The sequence below is a fragment of the Halichoeres trimaculatus genome, unplaced genomic scaffold, assembly GCF_033239565.1.
Source record: "Halichoeres trimaculatus isolate MK-OKI-2021-1 unplaced genomic scaffold, fHalTri1.1 fHalTri1_scaffold_11, whole genome shotgun sequence".
NCBI classification, from domain to species: Eukaryota; Metazoa; Chordata; class Actinopteri; order Labriformes; family Labridae; genus Halichoeres; species Halichoeres trimaculatus.
This window is the reverse complement of record NW_027437189.1, coordinates 19838175-19850679: the sequence shown is the minus strand read 5'-3', so window position 1 is coordinate 19850679 and position 12505 is coordinate 19838175. Positions and strand designations below refer to the sequence as shown.

Here is a 12505-nt window from a genome sequence, read left to right as displayed (position 1 = left end):
TTTTGGTAAAAACTTACATAAAGTTTTCATGAAGTAAAATTGAACTCATTACATATTGGGTAATATTTCTGAGCCAGCACCATGTATGTATATATATATATATATATATATATATATATATATATATATATATATATATATATATATATATATATATATATATATATATATATATATATATATATATATATGTACAATACAACAAAATCACTGTATGATACAAAAAAGGAAAATGAAAATAAAAAAATATTATACCACACATACAGATATACTCAATTGCACATGCACACACAAACACACAATACACAGAGGGAATACCCCAGAACAGTGAGGTAGAAAATGAGCCCCTGACTGGCCTTGTGCCAAGCAGGTCAAGGGCCCAGTTCCAACCGACCAATAGCAGGAAGACAACAGAGAGTGCAGAATTGTACGTATATACAACATGTTCACAATTTAGCCCCATAATTCTGTTAAACCCTTGGTTGGGAGAAGGACAACCAGACCTATCTTATAGGAACACCAAATCAAATAGCGGCCTACCACCTCTGTGAATATGCTATTTTGACATAACGGCAAACTTCGGACAGTGAAACAAAAGAGATAATGACATTAGCAATGTGTATATCAAAAGAATAGTTATATGTAACAGTTTATCATTCTAAATGCATATCATTGTGTATCATCATCTGTTTGTTTCTAATTCAATAGTAACATAATTTGAATCAGTAGATTTTTGTGATCACTGCCCAGATCTTGGACAGCACTAAAAAGAATCTTAAAACTACAATAAACATACATATGTTATTATACAACCCATATTTCAAAATAGTTGGAATGCTACGTAGAACCTTAACAGAAAACAAACTGGTTGAAAACAGTGAAAAGGGGGCCTTAAAAAAGCTATAACTAAAAATTATACTTGTTTACAAAAACAACAACACTTTTTAGATATTCAGGAACCAGGAAACGTTTTCAAGAAGTGATAAGTCCAGATAATGCCAGGCCAATTTAGCACTCTAACTCCCCCCTTCTACAGAGCCACACTGTTGGGATGTGAGCAGAAGTAGTTTGGTATTGTCTAGAAGGTATATAAAAGGCGCTGTATGGATGGCAGCATGGGTTGCTCTGAAACCTGTGTATGTTCAGCATTGGGGTTAATCGTAATGGTTCTTTTCCGGGTGTGCAAGGTGCCCATGCCTTGAGCACCTGTTTGTCACCAAACCAACATGGATTGGATGGTAATAATGACACCACATTTTAAATAATTTTAAAACAGTCTACATTTAAAGCCAATTTCAAAGTGGTACAAGACAGGTTATAAAGCCAACAGAGGGAAAGTCGAATTTAAAAGCAAGGCTAAATGAACAAAGAATAAAAGCAAGCTGGACTTGAAAACAATACAATAAAAATCAGCATGGGAGATCAGGTATTTATTTTTTGTCTTACCAGGGATATTCTCACTGAGATTAGGTTTTTAGAAGTGATCTTGACCACAGGCAGTGATTTTCACTGCAGAGTCTGGTTTTTATGTGGTGACAACAAATGGCCTGAACATCACGTCCTTTGAGCATTAGCTTTTTGGCCTCGTCCCATTTTTTGAGATTCCCTAAAATTTTTCTTTACACTAAAATGCTAGAGGTAATCTTACATCGGTATCAAGGGGCAACATCTGGTTAGTAAAAATGAAGCCTATGTGGAAGTGCTAGATGTTGCTGTTCATCGAGAGTCTGCATGAGGCTGGCTGCAGAAAGACCGGAAGTCACGTACACACCCAGCCATAAAAACTGACCTAAGCGTATTTACAGCCTGGTTCAAAATACGGCTTGGGTCTAAAACACTAATGTCACTTTCGGCACACAATGTGCGGTGAGTGAATTCTTTTTTAACTCGGCGGTTTAGAAGTTATTAAGATCGTTTGATTGTCCAATCAGAGAGACAGCTCAGGTCAAGTGACCGACGAGCGCCCTGTAGCTGTCGGAAATGAAACTCACAGCCAGCACCGTAACACATGTGGCTGCGTCTGGGGATTGGCTTCATTTTAAGTGTCAGGAACAGATGGGTGACGTCGCGGAAGCTACATCCATGTTTTACACAGTCTATGATTGGTATAACTTTGTCAGCAGAACTTCAACTTTAATCACAGAAATATGTCAGAGTTACAATTTTACAAAACTGAGAACTTCAAATCTCAAAGTACTTGCAGGCAAATGAAAGAAAAGTTATGTGTTGGCTCGTGACTGGCTTCAGTACTACGGCAAGGTTCCAAAAACTCAAAAAATTAACAGTTTGGACACTAGATGACAGGACTTGTGACTTTCACTTATTTCTTTTATTTATTTACTTCCAGGGATACCCAATTCCAGTGAACAATTACATATTTATTCACGTATAAACTCAACTAAATGCGGTTGACACAGGAAACCAAAAGAAGACTTTTTTTATTTATTTTTTTTTAACAGAGAAAATTCACAAAAGGAATTGATAAGGGAATCGATAAGTAGAATCGATAAGGGCATCGGTATCAATAAAATCTTATCAACACTCATCCCTAGTTGTGGAAGTATTTTGGTTTGGTGAACCTCTTCCCCCCTCTGGCTCTTAAATACTCAGCCTTTCTGTAATGCCTGTTTTATGTTCAGTGACTGTTTGTAAATTAACCCAACAAGTTCTGAGCTGTTCTTTTAGGTGTTTATTCTGCATAAATAAAATTCAGTATTAGTATCCTGGTCCTAACAGTTTCAAGATGCAATGCTGGCATCAAATTAAAATCAGCATGTCGTTTTCATGAAACCATAGCCTTTTACATCTTCATAATTTGATAATGACTGCACTATTTTCAATGAAATAATGGGTTCAAGTTCAAATGCAAATGATGAAACCTGTTTTATCAATAACATATACATTGTAACATTTTGTTTTTGAGTTAGGGTTGTAAAATTAACAAGAAAGTAGGTAAAAAATCTCATGTTCTGTATTCAAACACTTTAAAGAGTGTGAGTTGACGTATTGGAACCTGTTCCAAGTTAACCAGCAGAGAAACCACAGTGGATTGAAAAGCTGTAGGCTGATGAGTATGACTTATGATTTTTCAGTTCTACAAAAGTCACACATTCTTCCACCTGTAAACTTAAAAGACTGAAAGACTCACCCTAACGAAATGACATAAAGTCACCACTAAAATGTTCCACATGGAGCTTTGAAAACTTTCCTGACCCAGTTTCCTGTAAAAGACACATTGAAAAATCTGAGACCGAAATAAGTGCACTGTAGAGTTTCAGAAATGCACTTTCAAGAATCAAAGCTTAAGATCGAGAATGAATGTACAGGATTTCCAGGTTCAATGTGACTACGCCACACAATACGCAAGTTATCTTATGAGTACAGCAGAGCAGCTTCTCAATCATTCTGTGCGCTTCGTGTTTCATTGTTTTCTTCTTTCTCATCTTTACTTTATGACTTTCTGCAATCAATGTCCTCATGCAAATAGAGGGTTCGTGTTTAGATCTACAGTGGAACCAACTTTCCAAAATAAATCTGCATTAAGCATCATACATATTTCATGGACCTAAAGTGCAGTAGGAGCAAGCCATTTTGGATAGCGGTGCTCCATGGAATTTCCACCAAAGGTGGAAAGTATGAAGATAACATGGTGAGGTATGACATCATTTGGTATTGATGAGGCCTTATTACATCTGAGATTGCAAACAGTAGATTACAAATATGCCTTAGTTGTCAATAATGAAACACAAAGACAAAGAAATTTCAAGAGATATCAAGAGTCATTAGAGCCACATGAGATGTGTGCAGTAGCAGCAGGCAACCATGGATTTGGTTTCAAGTTACCTTCTCCTGTCATCGAGCTTTTAGGCTCACTTTTCACTGTTTGGCTACTCTAATGCAGGAGGCAAAGTCCCCCAGCTCGGCAGAGTCCCCTAAGTACAGAACTGAAAAAACCTAAAAGTACCCACCACAAAAAGTTATCCGAGGTAAAGCCACAAACTCTCTGTAAATATTGTCATTGCTCAGCCATGGGCTGACTGGAAGAAGTACATAACATAACACTGCACATTTCCACCTCCGCACAATATTGAACCAACTTAAATGAGTTCAGAGTAATAAAGCTTTTTGCAAGTTTTATTGCACAAACAATATTGTGCCATGTGTCAGAAATAATTTCAATGAATTGCAAGGAAACTGAGGAGCCAGCAAACATTTCCAGCAGCCCTGCTTAGAAAAGCTGCCTGTGTCATGCTTCAAATTTACGATAACAGTTAAATTAAGTAAAAGGGTTAAAATGCTGGAAGGCAATATTGATAATTCCATTGAAAATGCAGAGGGAGTTTGTCAATATTAATTTTCCTGAACCCAAAGGAGCATCCCAACTGGTGTGTCATTTATTCACAGGGTCTGAATCATGCACTCTGAAGCTAAATCGACCTCTGCTAGACCCCCCAGGGCAAAGAGCTACAGCTGCAACCTTTGACCCTAATGGACCTATCTTGAAAAAAAGGGGGCAGTGTGTGCATCTCTTGTCAGCCACGTTTTGTACACAAACAGATATGTACACAATATAGATTATAATATTTGTGTCGTTCTCTCACAGGCATAGTTTTTTTTTCTCAAGGCTTCCTTCATTGCATTCATCAAAAATCAACAGCTAATCTAATTTCTTACCTTTCTTCTTCAAGAAGGCTTTTCTGGTTGCCAGGGGACTCTGCTGTACTTTTGGGTTCTGTAGAAATTTCACAGCAGTGGTAATCTGGGAAGAAACAAATGTGATTTAATTCCTCATAATGTGATCATGTGTGAGGAAGATGTGAAAGTGATGCGTTTAACAGTGCAAACAACAGTCTGGACTTCTTTAAGAAAAAGGTTCATTATAGGCCTTAAAAAACATAAATGGATCCCATTTGAAAGGTGCTTCTAAGCCCCCACACCCTTCAACGAGGAAAAGACCACCTGACCACTTTCCAGCTAAATGTGGGGAATGAACAAATCAGCAGTTATAAAATTAGCCCATCAAGAGTGCTGGACAAATGGAGTATGGAGCTTAATTTGCTATTACGCTCTTAAAGACAAACTTCCATTCTTAAGTGCACAGTGGAAGAAAATCTATACTTAATGCAGAGGTGATCATTTGTATCTAATAACTTGAGAATCCTAGGCTGAAAACTTCTGTAATTCTTCCAGTTAAAAACCTGCCATGATCAAATCACCCCGCCTGAATGTTGTAATGACTTGAAACGTTAATGCACTAGAACGTTAAATAGCATCAGAACATCAGTAGTTTTAAGTGCAGTACAGCGTTCATCGATTCTATTATGTTTTCCTTCGAGATGCACCTTAATTTTCCACCCCAGTATGCATTTCCAAGAATTGGAGGGAGAAAAATATCTCCCCCAAATGGCATTAAAACATAAATTTGAAGTGGGCGCCATGAAGTGGCGCCTCCTAAAATAGATAAATATGTAAGAACACGGAGAAAGGGGAAACACACTGGAGGGGAGGTTTAGATGACTTATTATCGCACCTGTGGTCCCTGTGATTCAATTGTAAAAGTCATCCCTCTAATAGGTTGAAAGGTTTTGATTACTCTTCTTTTCTCTTAGTGTTGAAAGATACAAAGTGATTGAACGCCCTGCCAGTGGTAATTCGTTTTGGGTAATGCATTGCATATACTATGAACCTGTTTTCAATCCAAGAATTGAAGTTGAATTGCAGTTTAAACTTGTCCAATGGGTAGGCATGGCAGGGAAGCAGCATAAAGAGCTAGATTTCTGTGACAAATACACAATGCAGCACAGGATCACACAGGGTACTTTGCAAAACTGATGAGCACATGTTTGTTTCTGTTTAGTAGAGTGAGCTCAGAAGCAGCTAAATATCTCTTGTTTAACTTAATAAAACTGTGAAAAGCATGCAGCCTTGTAGGACTACCACACAAACTTGAACAGTGATTTTTATCAAAATGTACCAGAACCATCCCTGGAGATTTTCCCACAATTTATTCAGACACTAATCCACCACTTCATAGTGACACTACCATGACCTTGATGTACATAAGGGTTGCACAAGGGGTATGGAATTTCCTGTTTCTCTATATGCTGAGGGCTTATTAAAGTCAGTCACCCGGAACCTTCATTGTGACAAGCAGATTAAACCATTTGCATGGTGAACCCCTGACTGATGTTCTGGTCCAAAAGATGCAGTCAAAACACGGAGAAACTATCTGGATGATAACAGCCCATATTCATCTTGCTCTTTGTTATCCCTTGCTCTTCATGTCAGTCAACCAATTGTGGAAGTAAACACACTAAAATCTAATGGACTGATATTTATGGCTGTAAATTTGAGAGTGATGCAGGTCCTGTGAGAGGTAATGACCTAATAGAGGAGGAATATGCTGAATGAGCAAACCTTGTTGATATCCTCTCAAAGCCTGAATAGCACAACATAGACAAGAAAATTGTGTAAACGTTAATAGGCCTAAGTATGACATCTTAGTAAGGATCACAGCTACCTCAGCGGCAAACTAATGAGGCAAATGTCCATTTGGTTAAAACTGTAGTGGTAGATCTTCAGGGAGGGGAAAAGTGCACTTCTTAGCAGATGACATAGATGCTTTGCACAAGTTCCACCCAGACATCTCAATCAATTATAACCACATTGCACAGGTTTCAGTCTTGTCTTGTTATTGACTTATGGATCATCCCAGTTACAGTGTTGGGTAGCACACAACTGGGCTTTTAGGGGGTTAAAATGGATAACACGACAAATGTGGGTTGGCAATCATTATACCTAAAAGGAAATTAGGCGGATTTCTACCTTTGAAAACCTACCAAATCTTTTTTGGTTAAAGGACCGACAGTTTCTTTGGTAAATCTTAAATAAAGCTTTTCTACTAATGCACCAAAGTGCTTCATGTTAAGAGAAATAATCTTTACAAACCTGATAGCCAATAAGGTGTCAGGTAAGGCTGAAAAAGAGGCGAAAACTCAATCACTGAGAGAGATAACATTAACCAACACACTTAAAGAGAGTGAAGTTGATGAACAGACAAGATTACAGATATGTTATTGAATTTGAATTGGACAAGACTTTGCACTGCACTTGTCTGAAAATTACAATTGTGATACCTTGATTTGTGAGAAATGAGAAAGAAACGCAATTATGTTCGAACCACATGGTTGGACGCCTGAGGGAATGCAGTAACCAGTTGTATATTTTTGCTTCAACTAGTAACAGCACTTAACTATAATCTACACAGCTATAAACCTATAGACGTTTTACAGGTTTACATTATAGGGTTACAGGATCTAAGCATTCAGGATATTCAGCCTCTCTGTGCTAAAAAAGTAATGCACTGTGCTCTACAATCTCTCGACTGGTTTCAGAACTTGATGTTACAGTTACTTACAGTGTCTGAAATATGAGTGAGCAACATTTCAACCACAGAAATGAAAAAGAAGAAGACTCACAACTGGCAGGCTGTTTTCAGTCTTAATAATTTAGGTCAACTCAAACCAACAGTTAACCGACTCTATAAACAGAGAGTAGATAATAATCGAGATTTTGCAAACATATTTTTGCATTCTTAGATGTCAGGTAGGTTTATGAACTGTCTTAAAGAGAAACCTTATTGTATTTGGCAAATTCATAATTCATCTCATCCACTTCACATTAAGTACTAATCCATTTTACAGCCAGTACAGCCAGGCAGAGTCAACACATTAACTGAGAATTAAAATAAAATAAATAAATAAAACATGATATTTTAATCTGGTGCTATTTTGTCTCGTGTGCATTCTGCTTCCTGTTGCAACAACACAACTGAAAATGACAACATTTCAGTGAATGGCATGTTTCACTTTAAAGAAGTATCAGCTCAGTGTACAAGTCAAAAGTAAATGTGCACCTTGTCACCAAGATACTTTCAGTTTGAGCTGCCAACTCAGAGTTTAGCATGCAGGTGCAGCTCAACAGACCGTCGTCAATGGAAAAATGCATCACAAAAGCTGGGGTAAAAAAAAAAAAATGATACTGCAATTTTTCGTGATACTTTGACCTGTGATAAAATTGTATTTAGTTGTGTTGGAAGTACAATACGTCCTCCACACCTCCACTGTGGTAGATAGTGCTGAAGTGCTTCTACTCTGTATGTTGCCCATAAACTGTAAAATAAATATAATCTCAAAGTATACTCAAGTCCTAAACTTGAGGACATGGGTTTTGATGCCTTAAACATCAGCGTTTTCTCATTATTCTTGGGTCAGTTAGTTTAAAACCATTTTAGTTTAATTTCACAGTGTAGTAGACTGATAAAATAAATAATAATCATCGTCATGTTTTGCGCAATATCAGATTTTTTACCAGTAATATTGCTAACACCAAGTGACCTTTATCAGTTTCACAAACTGATCACGTCTTTCACCCAATCATTTTTTCGCAGCATAAGTTCAATGTCACAGTAGTTTAAGTGACGAACTCGATGCACTTTTTGTTTTCAAGTTAACTGTGTATGAAACACTGCAACTGACTTTTTTTATTTCGAACACAAAATAATTAAAAGTTGTTTTCAATCAAATAGTTAACTCGCTAAAATATCACAATATATCACAATTTTGTGATATCGTGATATTATAGTATCATGGCCCAAGTATCATGATGTGTATTGTACCGTAAGGTTCTCGCAAATGCTCATCCCTATTTCATACATGGTTTAGCAGAGCAGTATTTATTTGAATGGCACATAAGAAATTAATGATCACTACAACCATTTAATTCCATTCATTTGACTGTAATATCATGACACTGGTAAGAACTTTATGTTGTTAAAAAAAGATGTATAAACTCTTGAGAAATGCAAAATAACATAGTTTTAAGCATCTGATTACTAATGCAATTAATCATGAGAAACTTATGTTAAAATCTAATGATATGATAGCACTTAAAACCTGCAGCAATGAAGACTTTCAAATGGCATGATGGAACCAGAAGTTGGGGGTTGGGATGGGATGAAGGGGCTAAAAGGAAATCATTAGCAAGTATGGGATTCAGTCTCAGTGTGAATCAATTCATTCCAAATTGCCCTGGCCTGTACATTTGTGGAGAAGTGCCCCTGATATAATAAGAGACTGATAGACACGAACAAAAATCGTGTTAGGCTAGTCTCAAATTCCCCCCCCAAACACACCTTATAAGGACCAAAAGCCAGAGAAAGTGAGAGACGGCTAAAAATGAAGCTCTTTATTAATTTGTTGCTTTCATGGATGATTTGCTATCAGGACGGCTGACTTAAACGACTTAACCCAATACCTCTGTGATACCAGAGCCCTGCCAGAAAGGAATGAAGTTTTAATGCAATTACTGTGTTTCCTTTAGTCGACTCACTGCTTGATGTTCCTAACAGCAGTGCTTTTTAATCTTTTTAAAAGAGCGGCTTTAAATGCCCTTCTAATTGTGACATCTTTGCCACCTTAATGTGACCTTTAGTGGAGGAAGCAGAGCCTCATGGGAGGAGCAATAGGGAATTATTGACCCAGAGAGGCATCGGGAAGTGAGGTGTAGACCTGATCATTTAGCTTAACTGCACATCCAGCCACACACTGCAGGACATTCAGAAGCTGAGCCATTCTGAAAATGACTGTACAAAACCAAAGCAATGCATCTCTCTTTTTCTTTAAGGCAGAGAGTCTCATAAAAAGAAAAAAATATATAACAACGAGCGACAAATCTCAACTTTTGCATCAGCAGAATCTGATAAGAGATACTGGTAAATGCAGGCTTATGTCTTTCATTTTCCTGTCAAACTACAAACCTTCTTTTCCATCCATCCGAGTGTCTCTCAGCCTTTTTACAGAGTTTAAAGAGTAAATACAGCGCACTGGTTTTCTGAGTCTTACACTCTCTGAATGTGGTCAGTCTTTATCGAATGATCGTAACTTTTGAAATTTAAAGGTCAGCGTCGACATTTCAATAGATGAAAAAGGGTCATGGAAAACTTCATTGACATTTGCTTTGCAAAGGTTTAAAAATAACATTCAGTGCTGTATCAGTGTCTGTTTTAGAGCCATGGGCAAGGCTACAAACATGACATCAAAAGCGCATTATGCAATTTTCGTAAAGGGGAGGGGGGCTGGTGGACGGAAATCAGGTTTTTTTTTTCAAGACCACGGCATGTGCAGACCAAACTTTCCATTCAGCAACATTTCCCTATCAGAGCTCTGTGATCACAAACATGGAAAAGTTGAGTAGGTTCAGTGGTGTGAAACAGTGGGGCAGTTAGGACAAAATCAAACTGCAAAAACTGCACAGTGGAGAAAAACACACATAACAGCTTCTGACTACATGAGGGCTATCAAAGAAAATAAAAGTTACTCTGTTCTTCTTCCTTTTCTCTGCTGCAGAAAAGGAAATGTTTCTGGTTGAAGCGTTAAGTCAATGTAACAAAGCTGGAGAGAAATACTTTCTTTGATATCATGAGAAGGCACAACAGTATCTTGTGATTTCTGCACTTCCTTTACATTCATAATTTGAGTCACATAATTAAAATAAAAGGATGGTGTAAAGTATGCTTTGCTCATTGAAGTCCAAAAGTGAGATATTTAAAAAAGATGCTCCAGCACAGTGTGAGGAAACTGTATCTTATTGTAATGTTATAACAATAAAATGAAGCAACCACAAAGTGAAGGATTTCTTTTATTCTTTTAAGATACGCAGAGAAACATCCAGGCAATTCCAAACTAGCTTGAGAGATGCAGTATAAAGCTAGGTCTGACATTTCTTAATGTGTGACTGCCAGTCGTGCTGCCTGGGGTCGCCCTTGCTTAACCAGCGAGACAGATGACTGTTTAGATAAGGACATCCCCAGTGGGGCCCCGAGAGCCCTGGTGACTAAAGAGCAGTGACTCTGTCAGTGACACCTCACTTTCACCCACTTTATACAAAAATACTTAGATAGGCCACAAATTTCTTTTAATTCAGGTAAAAGGCCCAAAGCATGAGTGTGGGGCTGCTCTGAGAGATGAGGGTCATCAGAGATTAACCCATGGCACTTTAGCAGTGGGGGTGCAAGAGGGGAGTCGCAGCGGAGCACAACAAACTACTTAGCCACCACAAAACATTCCAGCCCTTCTCAGCTGCAATCCAGTAATGGATACTTCCTCAGCTCCTCGATTGGTCAAAATGTTTTCATACAATAATTTAATTCTGAAACACATTTACAAAGCAGGAGTAATCAATTTTAATTAGTTGATTTTTTTTTTCATTCGCATAAAATTTAATGTACTGCCATCGATCTCCTTTGTTCTTTAATGCAGTGCCTCTTTCCTGTAATTCGAAGCTTTTCTTTTTCTTTTTTTTTCTTTTACAGTCAGTGATGACATTCTGTGACAAGCAGCTTCGTTTGCTTTTTCTGTTTGAGAATTACTTCACACAGGAGTGGGCAGGACGCAACTTAAAATCATGGAGCAGAAGATAACAGTGGTAAGATTTTTGGGAAGGAAATGTGTAATCTTTGAAATATTATTTTTTATATGAAAACAATCAATAGAATTGAATTAGAGTTGAATTTCAATAATGATATACTTAAAGTTCTTCAGGCATGAGCTGCAAAAATTCCTATGAAGTGTTTAAATTACTTATTTTGTTGTTCTATACTAAATAAACAGGGTTTTGAATGGAAAAAAAGAGATGAATACACTAGAAAACTTTATTCATTTGGCAGTGGCTGATGCTTTGAAGAACACTAAATTTCAAAGACTTTTTATATTTTAAGATTAATGCCCAAATTTTAAACCAAAAAAAAAAAAAAAAAAAAACTGTACAGAGGACGATAAAGACTGAACAAACATTTACATTCTTAAATATTAACTCTGGCAACATTAACCCAAGCTGCATAAATCATCTTAAAGTTACTTTGCTTACATAAATTAAGCAGAAGTAAGTGGCCACAGTCGCATAAACAGAACACAAAGGCTATTCTTAAAAGTGCCACTGCTCTCTGTGTTGTCCTTCATATCATCAAGGCCCGCAAGCCTTTCACATTCAATTAGTTGATTGAGGCAAAACGCAAGCGGCACCAGCAGCAAACAACGTGGAGCTTGTGTCCGAGCGACACACCACAGAAGTTGTGTTGTGGTGTCACAAGTAGAGCTGCTTCAGTCACGAACAACTTACAGTGACAAGCCTATCCTCCTCTGTCGATCCAAACTGCTCCTCTAACTGAAGCAGCACCCACCCTAAGACATATATACACGCAGCACCAACACTCCCTGCTCACAAAAAGGCAACTTGAAGTGAACCGCTGCGATAGGCAAATAAAGCAGGGAGGCAGAAGATGCAGTAAGTTGCATGCAGTCCTTCCAGCTGACCAAATTAACTAATAATACTAGAATAGAGGCCGGTGACAATAGAGAGCAAGGTGTCCTTTTATTGATCAAATTATTCCTTCTTGGGTACACTGTGCCATCAGATGAGAGTGAGCTCACAAAGACAACCAGACAGA

The 12505-nt window shown here is 37.7% G+C and overlaps 1 protein-coding gene across 1 annotated transcript in view; it reads right to left on the bottom strand.

The window, feature by feature from the left end:
- Positions 1-12505, bottom strand: part of pex14 (peroxisomal biogenesis factor 14) — a 53821-nt gene that overhangs the window by 28363 nt on the left and 12953 nt on the right. The window contains exon 3 of the mRNA XM_074682394.1: positions 4675-4759. Within this exon, the coding sequence (XP_074538495.1) occupies positions 4675-4759 (85 nt within the window). The remainder of the gene's footprint in view (positions 1-4674; positions 4760-12505) is intronic.